The sequence below is a fragment of the Dermochelys coriacea genome, chromosome 6 (assembly GCF_009764565.3).
Source record: "Dermochelys coriacea isolate rDerCor1 chromosome 6, rDerCor1.pri.v4, whole genome shotgun sequence".
Lineage (NCBI taxonomy): Eukaryota > Metazoa > Chordata > Testudines > Dermochelyidae > Dermochelys > Dermochelys coriacea.
The window spans coordinates 68954312-68973248 of record NC_050073.1 but is presented as its reverse complement, the minus strand read 5'-3'; the positions used below and the strand labels follow the sequence as shown (position 1 = coordinate 68973248).

Below are 18937 nucleotides of genomic sequence, written 5' to 3'. Positions count from 1 at the left end.
GAACCATTTTCTGCACGAATAGTTAATGCATTGAGGGAAGGGCAGATTGACTCAATCTGGTGAGCTATACTTTCAAATTTTGTTCTTCTAAAACTCACCAAATTAAGGATAGAGCAAAAGCATCTTCAACTACCTCAGTTCCCTTGAACCACAGTAGCAGGCAGACCTCGAAACTTGCGCCTGGGTTTTCATTAGGCCTCCCATATTGTTTGTACTTTTAGTATTAATCGTTGTACACAGTTGATTAATTACAATAATCAGCACAGCTTTTGGTGTTTAAAAGATTTTTAAGCATTTTTGGAAGTTTTTGGCTCCTCAGCCCTATTGTGCAGGTCCCAGTCAGACGTGACATAGCTTCCTATCCAGAGATTTTACTTGCTTCCAATATGCACACCATCTGCTTAGTCTGCTTCAGAGTTCAGAGAGAGATTACCCATGTAAATGCTGTGTGATGCAAGTTCCTTTCCCAAGGGCCAGAAAAGAAACTGAGAGGCCAGGCCTTGTCTTCTCATTCCTTGAAGGTCAAAGCTCTGAGCCCTTCTTCAGGGATTAAGAAAAAGTGTATACTCTGATGGGCATTGGTTTCAGAAGGTTCTGATGCTCTGCAGCAACCTGGCACACTTACAAATAATGGGAATGTGCAGAGGCTACCCAAAGAACCTACGTTCACTTCCAATCCCAATCTCCACCTGAGCACAAAGTGAGTGAGTGAGTTTTGTTCGTCTTTTTGTCCTACCAAACTAGCCCAGTCTGTTTCCTAAAATCAGCAAGCCTGGTAAGCAACCAACTTACAAAGTTTTCTGGAAACACACTTCCAAGAAGACTTTGTAGATTGCCTGCAATATAAGGTCTTTAATCACAAAGAATGCTTTGTTTCAAAGGTAAATTTCCCTTCTAAATAATTTTCAACTGACAGAATACACCTCTGTATTCACACCGTACATATTATCGTAATAATCTTTGTACACAGTATGCCTAATAAGGTACCATTTGAAAACTTATCATTTGCTGGTCAGTACTGTCCTGATAAAATGTGCGTGCAATATTGTATGTGAAGTTATAAGCTTCCCCTGTATGATGTTATTAACACACATTCCAAACCACACAGCCCTGCCCAGCAAGAAGTCAGGTCTGTCACAGACAAAGGAAGGAATGTGTGCTTGCCTTAATTTGCATTTAAGCAGTAAACAGAGTCACCAAGCAGGAAGGAAAAACAAACAAAATTCAAATGGATGAGAAAACCAGTGGGGAATATCCTTTCAGATAAACTCTTATCTCCTGGTTCTCAGCTGGAAAAGTTTTTCAAGAGGGGGAAAAATTATAAAAAGGAGGGACAAACAGCACAAGGCACCACTCTCTCTCTCTCTCTCCCTGTCCATTTCATTCTCTACACCTGAGAAGACGAAAGGAAACAGCTGTTGGACTTTGGGGGCGGGGTCCTGACCTGAGAGTTGGTCAGTAATCTGCTGGAGCATGTGGTGAGAAAGTCTGCTTTGCAACTAAGATAGTCTGTTAAGTAGATATTATTAAGTGTTCTATCTTTATTTTTCTTGTTACCGTTTCTGGCTTTTATGCCTCATTACTCACAATCACTTAAAATATTTTACTATTTTATCTAACCAAGTGTGTTTAAATTGGAGTGTCTGGGTAGTCTATTCAAAACAATAAGATGGCTTATTATTCCCTTAAAAGAATAATGGACTTCATATGTTTGTAATATCCAGGAGATGGTTGGCCAGTACACAACATATATTTCTAGGAGAAGATCCCAGACTGGGGGTGGGTTGAGGTCACCATGCAGTACAACCAAGACTGGTGAGAGCCAGGGTGTAGATGGCCAGCTGCATTTACACAGACATTCAGGCCGTGGCTTGCATGCCAGAAGGTTGTTAGTGAGCGGCCCAGATAGAAGCTACTACAGTAAGGCATTGTAGGGCACACAAAGTTGCAGGACAGGAGTGACAAATCCCCCCCACTAGTCTGGATTATGGCCTGGTATGTTACAACATTACACTCTCTATTAGAAATATATGGCATTATAATGTTTTGATGGTACAACACAGTAAAATACTGTTACAAAGTTCCTGGCTTATAAACTTCAACACAGTTATACCACTGGATATTACTTAATCTCAACCTCACTCTCATTCAATTGATGGTGTTAGAACAGTATATGCTTATAACTTCTATGGTGATCCCATCACAAATGGATATAACATTGTCGTCTTCCTTACCCATAAAGCTTGTTGAGCAATGAACATAACATGATATGCATCTAACGTCATACTGACTGAATAAGTCATATTCAACTTTAGGGAAATTGATGGTAACGTGTTTCCAGAAAAAAAGATGGCACAATAATTTACAGTACTCAGCTAAATTTTTTTCAAATACTAGAATCTGATACTATTAAGAGATGAAAAACACTGTTCACTTATCTCCCAATCATATGTCAACTTTGAAATTTTACATTTCAAAGAATTACAGAAGTTCAACAAAGAGTAAATTATGTAAATCACACTTTTTCCCTTAAACCCACTACCTTAAATCTGAAGTAAAACCTGAAAAGAAAGACAAAGCTAGAGATTTATAGCTTGATAACTGGGTCAGACCAGTGGGCAATCTAGCCCAATGTCCCATCTTCCAACACTGGCCAGTGCCAGATGCTTCAAAAAGAACGAACAGAACAAGGCACTTTATTGAGTGATCCAGTCTCAGCTTCTGGCAATCAGAGGTTTAGGGACATCCAGAGCATGGGATTGCATCCATGGCTATCTTGGCTAAATTGCCATTGATGGACCTAGCCTCTGTGAACTTACCTAATTCTTTTTTGAGCTCAGTTATACTTTTGGCCTTCACAGCATCCCCTGGCAACGATTTCCACAGGGTGATTGTGTTGTGTAAAGTAGTACTTACCTGATGCTTTTTAATTTCATTGGGTGACCCCTGGTTTTTGTAATAACACATCCTTATTCACGTTCCCCACATCATTCATGATTTTATAGAGCTCTATCCTATCCCCCATTAGTTGTCTCTTTTCTAAGCTGAACAGCCCCAATCTTTTTAACCTCTTCTTGCATGAAAGCCGTTCCGTACCCATAATTTTTGTCGCCCTTCTCTGTATTTTTTCCAATTCTAATACATCTTTTTTTGAGATTAGGCAACCAAAACTAGATGCAGTATTTAAGGGGTAGGCATACCATGGGTTTATATAGTGGCATTATGATATTTTCTGTCTTCTTATCTATCTCTTTCCTAATGGTTCCTAATGTGGTTCAGTTTTTTGACTGCCACTGCACATTGTTGAGCAGATGTTGTCAGAGAACTATCCACAATGACTCCAAGATCTCCTTCTTGAGTTGTAACTGCTAATACAGACCCCATCACTTTGTATATATAGGTTGAATTCTGTATTCCAATGTGCATTACACTTATCAACACTGAATTTCATCTGCCATTTGTTGCCCTGTCACCCAGTTTTGTGAGATCCTTTCGAAACTCTTCGCAGTCTGCTTTGGACTTAACTAACTTGAGTAATTTTGTATCATCTGCAAACTTTGAGGTGAACTCACTGTTTCCCTTCTTTGCAATATCATAAACATCCATGAAAGTCCAGTCATGAGTCAGTGCAAATTAAAATCATCATACCTCAATGCCTTGAATTTCACTGCCAATGTCTTCTATATCTTTCAACAGTTCAACCAATCTTTTCTTCTCTTCCGCTAGCATAACCAGTTGGCTCCCTGAATCCTTTGCCAGCTGAAGTATTTATGAATAGAAAGCATTAAAAATAAAACTATAAAACTGGGTTTGCTCACAATACTGACAATGGAAAACAGGTTTTCATTTCTGTGCTACTAGTTAAAACCCAAAACCAAGCTGATCGAAACCACTCACAAATCTGGTGGCCTGTAAGAAGTAAATTAGTATTCTTATTCCTGTTCATGGCACAGAAGTGTGCACATGTCCAAAACGTCTACCACACTGGGCAACCTTGTTGCAGAGAATGTTAGCATTTGGGTCAAGAACTAAATGATGCATGGAAAGTAAACTGCCCTCTGATAGCAATAAGTTGCTTCTCTCCATCAGGGTTGAGAATACTTGCTGAATGGTATAGGACACGTTGCTGTGCCATGGCCTTTGCTATAACTGTTCTGTAGATAGAGAATTTCAAGTCATTTAGTGTCCACCCATTATCTTAAGAACACCAAACATCGTTTTTTTCTTTTTTTAGAAAAAGGTTATAAAGAAGTACTTGTCTACAAAATGTATAGGCTGTGGCCAGGCACAGACTGGAAAATATAAAATTTCTGATTCTTATATGACCATCTAAAAGCAAATGGGGACCTAATTTGCAAATTTGGGCAACCAGTGAAGGATGAATACTCGGCCGCACTTTGCAGTGAGCAACAAATTTTTGTAGTATAATGTTGTTCATTTAATCCTGATTAACTTTTACAGAGTTAATAATGGGATGTGTCTTGATCAAGAAACCAACGTATTTTTTTTTGGCAATGCATTTAGTATACATCAGTAACTCCCTAAACTTTTTGTAATTTTAGGCCCTAACACATACCTCAATGTTCTTTTTAATAAAATCTTGAGTATTTTTACTTCTGGTGTCACTTTTTTGGTCTGTTTTTCCTGTTATTTTCAGTGAGCCACTTGTTTTGATTTCATTTAGATGGTCTGTAGTTAAGAAAAAACAGTTGCAAAAATGTGATTGTTGCCTCTCCAATAGACAAAATCAATAACTACTATTTTCACTATTATTTATTATATTTATAGTATTGGAAGTATTACTTATATTTACCATTAGAAACTATTATCATAACCATTTCAACAGCTAAATATGGTAAATGCAAGTTTTTCAGGGTGCCCATTTAGCGATGTTATTTCTTATATAAGATTATAGTTTTGTGAAGGCCAAAATATTTTTTACGGAGATCTGACCTCAAAAATGTTAGACACATTGCCATGATTTTAAACGCATTCTTTTTAAACCTCTTATTGTTTGAACTATATCACCAGTACTAGATAAATTAAGTGGTGATTTTTTGGGAAAGCATGCAACGGTTTAGGGATATTTCAAGCAGATTTCTTAAATGAAACAGCTGAAAAACAGATGAGGTCTTTGATGTTCTACAGTCCCTTGTTGTAACAATTTTTGTTTTAAAACTCACCTTAAATCTGTGCAAGTTATGAAACAAACATGGTTTCTTAGTAACAGTCTTAAATATATTATGTGTGATCATTACATGTAAAGATATGTTCTAATAAGCAGATCAGATTGTTTAGAAAGTAGCACACTGAACATTTAATTCATCCTCAAGCTATTTTCAGATTTAATGTTTTCTGAACAAAGTTTCTCCAAAAACCATATGAACAGACAATATATGGTATGTGCTATACAGAGATTTCTAATAATTTTAAGTGGTAATTCTTTCATGACTTTGGAATGATCCAGATTCCAAAGATTTATAAATGACAAAACTAAACAATCACATTTAATGTCCTATAAATCTCACAAATTGATGTGTTCTCCTGCATACATAATAGTTCTCTCCTTTTTTCCCCTTTGATCCTGGGGTTAGACACAGGTTTGGGGATTATTTGGTTATGAAACTAGAACGTGCTTACTTATCATTGGATTTATAAAAAGATTAACTATCACAGCCTCTAGGAGCACATTACATTATATTTAAAAGTATCACAAATTAAAGAATAGGCAATCTGACCAAAAAAGGCAAGTAAAAGAAAGCTCACTGGATCATATAAGAAGTTCTCCCCACTCCTCTGCACAGAAGTCTTAGTATATACAGAAGCTTTGCAACGTTCTTTAAGGTCATACAAACTCTGGCTGTACAAATATCAATGAAGGAGATGAATTCCCAAGTGGAGGGTCTCACCCTTGAAGAAAAATTGCCTCCAACCCTCCAGGGTTCAAATCTAGGGCCTATTAGGAAAAAGCATCCCAAACTTTCTTATTTGCTATCACAGAGCGTAGGAGATACACTATCTTGAAGGTAACCAGGAACCAGATGATGCAGGGTTTTATGGATAAAAATGAACACTTTACATTGCACCCTGAAGCCAGTGCAGTCTACAAGCACAGGTATAATAAGTGTCATAGAAGAAACACTGCTTAACACCGCATTCTGTGCTAGCTGAAGTCTGAATGGCCTTCCAAGGTACACCCACATAGAACATCTAATGCAGAATGACAGAGACATGGATAATTGTGGCAAGGAATGCATCAAAGAGGAAAGATTGCAACCTGGTGTCTGGACCAGAGGAAAGAGACTATGGCCCCAATTCAGCGGAGCATGTAACTGGATTAAATGTAAAATTAAGCACATAAATAGTCCCATTAATGGGACTACTCAAGTATTTATAGTCAAGCACAACCTTCTCTGCTTTACTGGCTCAGGGCTTATCTTGGCTCCTACCTGGGAACCCAAGCAGCAGCCAAGAATGCAACAGACCTCAAGATTACAAACAAAACCACAACAACAAAAAGCCTGAGTAGAAACAGCAAATATCACCTCCGCCTTAGTGTACCCACCCACACACCCCTCATCTCTCCTGTTGTGAATGATCTCTAGCCAAGTCCTTCCCATCCAACCCTCCATCTTGGCCAGTTACCAAAAAACCAGATTACTTTGAATCACATAATATGCTTCTAGAGCTGAGCGTCATCGGCATACTGGTGGCAACAGCAATTTAAAACATTTCACTACTCTCCTAGTGGTCATGTATACACGCTGAAAATAACTTTCTGAGTAAATGAGCAACTGCCCAATGCCACCCACTGGAATCTCAGAGATGGAAGAATACAGACACTGAAACATAACTCATTCTATCTCGACAGATGCCTGCCACAATAGCATCTCATAAGCAATAGCATCAAAACACCACACAAATCTAAAAGAACTAGCAAGGATGTCTGATCTTTGTCAGGAGATCCTCAAACATCAAGACAAGTGCAGTCTGTACCATAATCAGTTTAATAGGAAAAAAAACAAAAAAAACCACTAAACTGAAGGAGATTAAGGAAGTCTGAAGACATCTAATAGGGCCAGAGAACCTTGACCCAAAAGAGGAACATTAGAGACTGTGTAATACTGCACTTTGCATCAACTGTCAGATTTGAGAGGTTTCTTCAGCATAGGCCTAATAATTGCACACCTAAGGGAAAATGGTGCCTCATAGTAAGCGTATGACTCAGTCAGAAACACTTTAATTACCTGAAAATCAACAAGGAATCCTTCAAAAAGTGGAAACATGGACACATGTAAGGATGAATACAAAACAGCACAAGCATGTAGGGACAAAATCAAAAAGGTTAAGGTAAAATGACTTACATCTAGCAAGAGACATAACGTGCAATAAGAACCGGTTCTTTATATACATTAGGAGCAAGATAAAGACACAGGAAAGTGTAGGTCCTCTACTTAGCAAGGAAGGAGAACTAACAACTGATGATATCAAGAAGGCTTAGGTGTTTAACATCTATTTTGCTTCAGTCTCCATTAAAAAGGTTAATGGTGACTAGATACTCAAAACAATTAATATTAACAACTAGGGGAAAGGAACACAAGTGGAAACAGAGAAAGAACTGGTCATAGAATATTTAGATAAGTTAGATGTATTCAAGCTATCAGGGCCTAATGAAATTCACCTTAGGGTACTTAAAGAACTAGCTGAAGCATTCTCAGAAGCATTAGCAATTATCTTTGAGAACTCATGGAGGACAGGTGAGGTGCCAGAGGACTGGAGCGGGACAAACATAATACCTATCTTTCAAAAGGGAAACAAAGAGGACTTGGGGAATTACAGACCAGTCAGCCTAACTTTGATAACTGGAAAGATACTGGAACAAATTATTAAACAATCAATTTATAAGCACCCAGAGGATAACAGGATTATAAGGAATAGCCACCAGGGATTGGTCAAGAACAAATCATGCCAAACCAACCTAATTTCCTTCTTTGACAGAGTTACTGGCCCAGTGAATATGGGGGGAAGCAGTAGAGGTGATATATCTTGATTTCAGGTTTCAGAGTAGCAGCCGTGTTAGTCTGTATTCGCAAAAAGAAAAGGAGTACCCGTGGCACCTTAGAGACTAACAAATTTATTAGAGCATAAACTTTCGTGAGCTACAGCTCACTTGATCTTGATTTCAGTAAGGCTTTAGACACAGTCCCACATGACATTCTCACAAGCAAACTAGAGAAATATGGTCTAGATGAAATTACTATAAGGCCAGAGAACAACTAGTTGAAAGACCGTACTCAAATGTGTACTTATCAATGGTTTGGTCAAACTAGGTGGCAGACAGTATATAGATGGATTCCACATGGGAGTGGAAAGTATGCTTATAAAATTTGCAGATGACACCAAGCTGAGAGGGGTTTCAATCCCTTTGGAGGAGAGGATTAGAACTCAAAACAACTTTGAAAAACTGGAGAATTGGTTTGAATTCAACAAGATGACATTCAATAAAGACAAGTGCAAAGTACTTCCCTTGGGAAGGAAAAATCAAATGCACAGTTACAAAATGGGGAATAGCTGATGAGGTGGTAGTACTGCTGAAAAGGATCTGGAGGTTACAGTGCATCACAAATTGAATATCAATCAACACCATGATGCAATTGCAAAGAAGGCTAATATTCTGGGGTGTTTTAACAGAAGTGTCATATGTAAGACACAGGAGGTAATTGCCCTGCTCTACTCAGCACTGGTGAGGCCAGAGCTGGAGTATTTTGGGCACCACACTTCAGGAAAGATGTGGACAAACTGGAGAGAGGCCAGAGTAGTAGAACAAAAATGAGGAAAGGTTTAGAAAGCCTGACCTAGGAAGAAATGTTCCCCCCCCCAAAAAAGGGGGGGCATACTTAGTCATGAGAAAAGAAGACTATGGGGGGACCGGCTAAAAGTCTTAAGACATGTTCAGGGCTGTTATAAAGAGGATGGTGATCAATTGTTCTCTATGTCCACTGGAATTAGGACAAGTAGTGAAGGTCTTAATCTACAGCAAGGAAGATTTATGTTAGATATTAAAACTCTGGAATAGGCTTCCATGGAGGCTGTGGAATCACCATCATCGAGTTTAAAGACCAGGTTAGACAAACATCTGTCACAAATGGTCTAGGTTTTAACTGGTGGTGCCAGAGTGCAGGGCCTGGACTTGATACTTCTGGAAGACCCTTTCAGCTACACATTTCTATGATCCTATGATTATCAGTATTAGATAAATAGCAGAGATCAATTTTATAAAATTTCCAAAAAGAACCACATTGTTGATAAACTAATACATTTTTCAATCAGGGGCATAAGCTTGTATTACCTATTTATATTACATACATTATGGGAATGTTATGTTTTCCAACCTCTATATGGCACACAATGCTTCCCTTTCAGCCTTGATTTTCTGGAACATTTTACTCATTCAAATCCAGAATACAAAAGCTCATTACATAATTATAGGACTGTAATAAGGGCTTACCCTGTACAGCTTGTTTTTCATTGCGGTCGTAATCTTCTGAATTAATTTGTGTGTGAAATACTGAAATAAATATTTCATCTTCTTCAGAATGGGAAGGATCTGTTAATTAGAAGTGTATTGAATAATTGTTGAATACTTATTTAAAGCAGATTTTTGTGACTTAACGGTATGATTAATGTACATTTTTCCAAGTACAATATGCAAGAGTCATAGAAGTTTATTATTGATTTTCTTCAAGTAATTACCACAATACAATAAAACATTTTACAAGAGATAGAATAGATGGAGCAAAAGAAAAGAAGAGAGATGAGTAATGGAGTCAATATGTGAGTAAAAGAATCATTATAAACAAGAGCAAGTAAGATTGGAAGAAAATATCAAAATGTATTATACCACTTCTGATGTAACTATGGAGTCTGATAGAGGTTTTGAGTAAATGGGATTACATATTTTTTTTTCTTCTGCTGCATTTACAGGCTTCTATAGGGCTGGTAATTGTATGTAAGTGATACAGCCGAAGGCCAAAATATTCAAAAGCTTCAATAGACATGAATAGCCATTTGGGGAATCATCTAGAGGTTCAATTGAAAGTTAAGTGCCCAGGGGATTTTCACAGCGGGTGTCTAGATGTGCCCAAGTTGTCAGAAATCGAACTGGCCTCTGTCAGGAGTGTGATCTGGGAGAAATGGGTGCCAAACATCCCAGTGCTCAAGAGCTGCTTCAAGTACTCCAAGTGTTAGTCATGCTCCTGACAAGAATTAGCCAGGGAGTGCAGGTTAAGGAGAAGCCCCACACTGGCTGCTCTGCAATCTGCGCACACTTAAAAGGATTGTAAGGATTCACATACATGAGAGAGATAACTAATATCAACTAAACAACAAACAGCCTGTAATAATTAATACTATCCTTCTCAATTGAAAGCATGATGATGATTGTCATTTAGTAACAACTGAAAGCGCGTTTTATAGCTGCAGGGTCTAATTTCTGCCACAATTAGGGCAGATGTGTTTCTGCTGCTAGAGACATTGAGACACAAGTGGCTGGATAGAAGTGATTTTGTAGATGTAGCTGGCATTTGATACTCTAACGACTCTTGTCAAAACAGACTATTTTCAAAGCAACCTCCCTTGCATCATTTGTTGCCCTCAAATAAAATAAAAGCTAAATATTCAAGTGCTAAAAGACAAAGTTAATTACGTTCAGTTCTTTATTTTCAACCAGGGAAAGTTCCTCAGCTGCCAATCATACAAAATGATTTGACGAATGAAAAGTGTTAACATGCTACATAAAAACCATGCGTGCCAAAGACAGCACGCAAGCCGATTTTTAATGGCACGCTGCTGCCTGCTGGGTCCCAGCCACCAGCCCCACTCAGAACCCTGACCCTTACATCCCCCCCCCCCACACCCAAGCCCTCTGCCCTGACCCTGCACCCCCCTCACACACACACCCAGCCATCTGCCCTGAGCCCTGCACCCCGCACACAACCCAGCCCTCTGCCTTGATTCCTGCACCTTACATCCCCCCCACACACATCCCAGCCCCCTGCCCTGATCCCTGCACCCCCCCTCACACACACCCAGCCCTCTGCCCTGACCCCTGCACTCCCGTCACGCACCCCAGCCTCCTACCCTGACCCCTGCATGCCCCCGCACGACTCCATGCCCTGACTCCTGCACCCCCCACACATACCCAGCCCCCTCACACTCCATGTCCTGACTCTTGCACCCCCCACATTCCCACCCCCACCCTGAGCTCCTGCAAATAGGAGCTCCTGCACCCTCCCACATTCCCACCTGCACTCCTCGCACCAAAAGGGAGCTGCCCAGGTAAGCACTCCACACCCAAACCTCTTGCCCCAACCCTGAGCCCCCTCCCTCATTCTAGCTCCTGGCCAGACCCTGCACCCCAACACCCAGCCTGCTCCTTCACCCCCAGCCCTATGCTCAGTGCACTCCCACCCTCAGCTCAGTGCAGAGAGAGAAGAAGAGAATGGGCTAGACCCAGGGAGAAGGTAGGTACCCACTCTATGTGGGCAGGGTCGGGATCCCAGACCGGCAGCGGGCTGAGTGGGGCCGGCAACCCGAACCCTGGCTGGCAGGAGCCGGCGGACTGAATCCCGGCAGCGGGCTGAGCCACTCAGTCCACTGCCAGTCTGGGGTCCCGGCCGCTGTCCCCGCTCAGCCCGCTGCCAGTCTGAGGTTCTGGCTGCCGGCCCCTTGCCAGGGGTCCCGGCCGCAAGCCCAGCTCAGCCTGCTGCCAGCCTAGGTGAACGGAACCCGAGGCTGGCAGCAGGCTGAGCAGGCCGGCAGTGTAAGATCAGCATTTTAATTTAATTTTAAATGAAGCGTCAAACATTTTGAAAACCTTGTTTACTTTACGTACGACAATAGTTTAGTGATATAATATATAGACTTATAGAGAGACCTTCTAAAAAACGTTAAAATGTATTACTGGCAAGTGAAACCTTAAATTAAAGTGAATAAATGAAGACTCAGCACACCACTTCTGAAAGGTTGCCAACCCCTGATCTAAACTATGCACACAGCTGTCCTGGTGCCATGCACCAAAATCCACATGACCCATACAGCAGTAGTTACCTTTGAAAAGAAAAAGGAAGTGCAGTGTGGAGTTTGTTAATAACCACCTCATAAACAAATTTTCTCTCCATATTTTAAAGATTAAGAGACCTAGTAAAGCATATTCTTTTTATTAGATGCTGACACCTACTGGACAGTTTTAAATTGCTGTAAAGCTGATATGTAAATCTTGTGGTTTTTGCCCTCTGAACAGTAAACTAAATAAATGTTATGCAGTTATTGATGTAAAAATCCTCTTTTCCTGTATAAAGAAAAGGAGTACTTGTGGCACCTTAGAGACTAGCAAATTTATTAGCGCATAAGCTTTCGTGAGCTACAGCTCACTTCATGCATCCTTTTCTTTTTACGGATACAAACTAACACAACTGCTACTCTTTACCTGTATATACTACTTTACCATTTTCAAAAAGTCCAGCACAGAATGGTATAATTCAGTTATAAAACTACACAAAGTCACAACAGGTCTAACGTTAATGGTCAGGCAACTATACAAATTCTACAGTACAACAGGCTACCAAAAGACAACTTTTGGTAATTCTTTTATTTAAGAGGTTGAAATATTTTTTAGATTACAGAGGTCAAAAATTTGTACTCCAAGAAATCTTTCCCCAACCAAAAAGAAAAAGTCTGTGTTTAAGAGCTGGACAAAACAATTAATAAATTTGAGAGCAGTATAAGCATTGCCAAGGTAATTCAGTGCAAAGCACAGTCAAAATCAAAGATGGTAAGAGCAAAGCTGGTGTATTTGCTGCATTTTAAATGCAAAAGAGTTATTGTTAAATTATTCTTTGTAACAATGCTGCATAGCCAACTACCCCACAGAATGCTGTTTGTGACTTCAAAAAGCTGTCTGATCCTGGATTCAATAACCAGAATGTTAAAATACATTAAGGTATATTTTTGAAACTCTGAATCTGATTATTGTTGTAACCAGAGGTTTACTTAGCGTGCTGTACTATAGCATCTCAGTGCACTGGAATTCCAGTTCCATTTGAAATGTTGAGGCCAGGTAAAGAGTGTTATAGGCTGTAGGTTAAATATCCTTGGTTTCAGTAAAGCAGCACACTTATTTTCCAGATTTCTTTCTACAATACTTTAAAGTCATTCCTTCTGAGAAGCAGAAGCAGCAGTATTCAGAGCTTTTGCTGGGCCAACCTTCCTTTTCAATAGGATAGTTATGGCCACAGCCTCACACTGCAGGAGACCATATATCTGCTCCGCTGGATAGGGCCTTTTAAAAATGTTTAGCTTTGCTGATGAATTTCCAGACAAGACTGAATGGTTAGGGATCAAAAGTCAAAATGTAAATGTGAGGGATAAAAAAATTAAGATAAAATTGCCAATAGTTAGATTCTGAAGACACATACAGGGTTCTGTACTGGTTACAATAAAATAGGCTTTGCCAACTCAGTCTATAAAGCAGCTTAGAATTTTTTTTTTCCTATAACAGACATAAATTATTCACATTTTTCCTACCTTGCTTCTACTTAGTTAAACCTTCAAAGTTACCCAGTCATTTGAAATACTGCAGAATTATTGCAAACAAAAATCTGCAAAGCAATACCACCTTGTGAAGGCATGTGCAGCAGCAAAAATACTTTTTATTCAGTTTGAGGTTTAGAAAAATTGTCTTTACAAGTTTTTACGTGCAAGGACTATTTTATTGATAAAAGTTTAAAACTGCACTTGTAATGGAAAACATTGTAATCTATTTTAATAATAGTGATATCTTAGAACTTACAGAAATACAGCTATAATCAATATACAAGATAATCTTATGAGATATTAATAATTTACCTGTTTTACTTACTTACCAACTATCTGCAATGAGGTGGTCAAAGCTAAAAATTTGTTTGTATTTTCTATCTCCTCTTGAGTTCCTGAAGCACTTAATGAGGTTACAGACTATTTAAAAGAGGGAAAGTATGAAAATATAAGATAGCAGCAAATATATGATCAGACTGGAATTACAGTAAAATACTTTTCCTGATGATCTATCAGACGCCCAAGTCCAGCAAACTTCAGATCACACACCAGAAGCCTTTTTTGTCAATCAAGCTTTTGGGTGAACATTATTTTCTTACTTTTTTGGGTGATCTGAAAGTCTTAGACTCTCTGAGCATTTATGAAAGTAGTGCAGATTTTTAAGCTCTGTATATTCTTATAATTATTGTACATCATCTATACATGGATTATAGGAACTATATAGTTTTATAGACATATAAATTTGAATTCTGACAGACTTGCAGTATGATTTACATTGCATATACTGCTTTACCATTCAAACCAAATTTTATACATATTATATGCGGGGCTGGTAGCACTGCCTATTATTAACATTGCAAGATACTTCCCAATAAAAGACCCTATTTTCACCTACTCATAACCTTGCCTAAATATAACTGTTTGGTCTGAAATTTCCCAGACTCAAAGCTGGTGTTTTTTTTAAAGTTTCAGCAAAAACAGTTCAGCCATTTCTGAGATGGAGGTTTGGGAAAAATATGTTCTGTGATGTTAACAAAATTCTGGTGACATTTTTAGTGAGAAGCTCACTCTAGTATTCCCACACATTGGAGCAGAGACTTGAAAGGGGTGGCCTTTTTGTCAGGAATGTACCTTTTATTGTTAGGCCAAGTTAAAAGTATTTGAAAAATTTCAGTCCATACATGCTCAGCAAAGACTTCTTAGGATTAAGCAGCTAAAATCTCCAAAGATTCTGTCTGCACTTATTCCCTCACAGCTCCTACATGTGATTGGACTGTGCATGGTGCCATCACCACAGAGCAAGTGAGCATGCTCCACACCAAGAAACAGATTGGAATATGAAGAATGGTGAGATAGGGACCAACTGAGCAAAAACACTGAGAATCAGTTGTCTGGGGGTTGGGAGGACACTCTGCTAGACACCTGATCTGTGCTGAAGAGCCCAGGCACCAGCAGAGAAAACTTGACATTCTTGTCAGTTTCGCCACTCCCATGATGAAACTAAAAAGAATGTTAATTTCATATATTTCTTTTCAAGATCATGTTTTGGTGTTTCCGAAAATAAATTCTGATCCCACTGAGAGGTACCACAGGAAACTGTACCATCTGCTCAAGAAAATCCCTAAAGCAGCACAGGAACAAATCTACACAGGTATTCTATCTGCTACCCAAAATCCATAAACCTGGAAATCCTGGATGCCCCATCATTTCAGGCATTGGCACCCTGACAGCAGGATTATCTGGCTATGTAGACTCTCTCCTCAGGCCCTACGCTACCAGCACTCTCCGCTATCTTCGAGACACGATTGACTTCCTGAGGAAACTACAATCCTTTGGTGATCAGAAAACACCATCCTAGCGACTATGGATGTAGAAGCCCTCTGCACCAACATTCCACACAAAGATGGACTACAAGCCATCAGGAATAGCATCCCCAATACCATCATGGCAAACCTGGTGGCTGAGCTTTATGATTTTGTTCTTACTCACAACTATTTCAGAACTGGAGACAATTTATACCTTCAAGTCAGCGGGACTGCTATAGGTACCCGCATGGCCCCACCGTATGCCAACATTTTTATGGCTGACTTAGAACAACATTTCCTCAGCTTTCGTCCTCTTACGCCCCTCCTCTACTTGCGCTACATTGATGACATCTTCATCATCTGGACCCATGGGAAGGAGGCCCTTGAGGAATTCCATCAAGATTTCAACAATTTCCACCCCACCATCAACCTCAGCATGAACCAGTCCACACAAGAGGTCCACTTCCTAGACACTACGGTGGTAATAAGTGATGGTCACAAACACCACCCTATCCTGGAAACCTACTGACCTCTGTATTTACCTACATGCCTCCAGCTTTCATCGAGACCACATCACACGATCCATTGTCTACAGCCACGCTCTAAGATACAACCGCATTTGCTCCAATCCCTCAGACAGAGGCAAACGCCTACAAGATCTCTATCAAGCATTCTTAAAACTACAACACCCAGCTGGGGAAGTGAAGAAACAGATTGACAGAGCCAGAAGGGACCCAGAAGTCACCTACTATAGGACAGGCCCCGCAAAGAAAGTAACAGGACGCCACTAGCCATCACCTACAGCCCCCAACTAAAACCTCTCCAGCGCATCATCATCATCTACAACCTATCCTGAAGGACGATCCTCACTCTCACAGACCTTGGGGGCAGGCCAGTCCTCGATTACAGACAGCCCCCAACCTGAAGCAAATACTCACTAGCAAGTACACACCACACAACAAAAACACCAACTCAGGAACCAACCCTGCAACAAACCCCGGTGCGAACTCTGTCCACATATCTATTCACGGGACACCATCATAGGATCTAACCACATCAGCCACACCATCAGGGTCTCATTCACCTGCACATCTACCAATGTGATATATGCCATCATGTGCAGGCAATGCCCCTCTGCCATGTACTTGGCTAAACCGGACAGTCTCTATGCAAAAGAATAAACGGACACAAATCTGACATCAGGAATCATAACATTCAAAAACCAGTAGGAGAACATTTCAGTCTCCCTAGTCACTCAATAACAGACCTAAAAGTGGCAATTCTTCAAACAAACAAACAAACTAAAAACCTTCAAAAACAGACTCCAACGTGAAACTGCAAAACTGGAATTAATTTGCAAACTGGACACCATTTGATTGGAAGTGGTTGGGTCATTACAAAACCTAAACCTAACTTCCCCAATACTAATTTCCCCCTACTGTTACTCATACCTTCTTGTTAACTGTCTGAAATGGGCCATTCTCATTACCACTTCAAAAAGGTATTTTTCCTCCCTTGGTATCCTGCTGTCAATTGAATAGTCTCGTTAGACTGACCTCAAACTTGGTAAGACAACTCACATCTTTTCATGTATTTATACCTGCTCCTGTATTTTTCACTCCATGCATCTAATGAAGTGGGTTCTAGCCCATGAAAGCTTATGCCAAAATAAATTTGTTAGTCTCTAGGATGCCACAAGAACTCCTCGTTGTTTTTGCTGATAGACTAACACAGCTACCACTCTGAAAGCTGCAACCATCGCCCAGGGCTGAAGCCATCAGACTCTGGCTTCGGCTCTGGACAGTGGGACTCAGGCTTCAGCCTTGGGCCCCAACTAGTCTAAGCCAGCCCTGGCAATCCCATTTGAAACGGGATGCAACCCACAGTTTGAGAACTGCTGAACTAGACTGTTCCTTTCCATAAGATAGTATTCTGAGATACTGTTTTACTGGTAAATATTTAAAAAAAAAAAAAATCACACGTTGCTAACCTGAAGTTCTTCCCAAAGTTTAGCCCTCACTTCTCTGCCTTGTTTTTTAATTTCTCTTTCTCTAGATTGTTTCTTTGCCAGTATCTTGTCCAATTTATTCATCTTCTTTATTGCTTCTTGAATCCGAGGATCTATATCTTTCTCTTCAGTATTTTCTAGATTGGTAGAATTTGCTGTAGATTAGATATAAAATAGGATGTGAGCTTCAAGCATTTAATAAAATAATCTCACCAGTCAACAGGAATTATTTGGCAGCAGCTTCAGTAGGAATAGGACCATTCACTACCACATGTTGCTTTTTGTTAGTTTGTTACACCAGGAAAGAAATATACAGGTCCTTCTAGAAGATAACAGAACTTTTCCTTTGTGGTAGAAAGGTAGTGGTAGATGTTTGTGTTTCTGGCCACATAGGACCAGAGTACTAGTTTGGCAGGTGTGTAATATTTATTCTGGGGAAGTAGTGGTTTATCCATAGCAAAGGTTGTAACCACAATCCCATAATAAGGCTGAAACTCAAAATAATTGTCATGCTTTCAGATTTTTTGAGGTAAATCTCATTGACAACTAAAATGTGTCCTGAATTTTTTGATTAAACTAAGTCATTTTGAGATCAAGATGATTTTAAACGCCTCCATTTTTGAAATGCTGCAAAGCATCTAAAGTTTTAATATGTTCCTCTACCTTCTCAACAAAAAGTTTCGATACCAAAAGATGGGAAACTCAGGTACATTTTGACATTTGATCTGGAAATAAGCAGTTAAGGGCAGAAACAATAATATGTTAAGAAATTACCATTATTTCAAAATTAAACAAGATTCTCTGTCAATGATGATAACAGAGAAATATATATTTGTGATCAGCCTGTGAACAGGTCTGGTCTTCTTTTCTAAATCGAAAAGAAATTTCAGGATCTAGTAAGATAGTTCTCCTGCAGGCATTTCCCACTAAAATTGCCCTTTGTTTATAGGAATGTGCACAAGTCCACTTATTTGAAGAGCTAAGAGAGGAAGGAAGAGCTGACGTGACCTGCCAAAGTTACATGGAAAACATGTAATAGAGCCAGAACAGAACCCTGAACCAAGGCTTACTATTCACTAGATCAGTGCTCACCAACCAGTCAATCGCAATTGACTGGTCAATCCTAGAGACTCTCCCAGTCAATTGCGATATCTGGTGGTGCAGTGGGACTGCCACTAAGGCAGGCTTGCTCTGTGCCTGCCCCAGGCCCACGCCACTGCCAGAAGCGGCCAGTGCAGCCCCAAACCCCAAACCCCTGCTCCAGCCCCATGACAGTGGATGAGGGTTGGGGAGAGTGAGCGATATGGGGGGGGAAATGGAGTGAACAGGGCGGGTCTTTGGGAAAGGGGCAGGACCTCTGAGAAGGGGCAGGGTAGATTCTGTGTTGCCCTTAAATTCAAAAAATGGGCGTAAAAAGGTTGGAGACCATTGCACTAGATCATACTGCCTCCCTTACGAATTACTTGACAACTCTGGGCCATATCCTCAGTTGGCATAAACTGGTACAGAGCCATACAAGTCAATGATATAT

General features: G+C 40.0%; 1 protein-coding gene across 5 annotated transcripts in view; it reads right to left on the bottom strand.

Annotated features, from left to right (window-relative positions):
• Positions 1-18937, bottom strand: part of FSIP1 (fibrous sheath interacting protein 1) — a 186427-nt gene that overhangs the window by 153782 nt on the left and 13708 nt on the right. For 4 of the 5 annotated variants that reach the window (XM_043517510.1, XM_038407140.2, XM_043517513.1 and 1 more), the window contains 5 exons: positions 17389-17561; positions 13923-14013; positions 9509-9607; positions 4577-4689; positions 3649-3759 (listed from right to left, as the gene is read on the bottom strand). In XM_043517510.1, the coding sequence (XP_043373445.1) occupies positions 3649-3759; positions 4577-4689; positions 9509-9607; positions 13923-14013; positions 17389-17561 (587 nt within the window). The remainder of the gene's footprint in view (positions 1-3648; positions 3760-4576; positions 4690-9508; positions 9608-13922; positions 14014-17388; positions 17562-18937) is intronic. The other variant, XM_043517511.1, reaches the window with a different exon arrangement.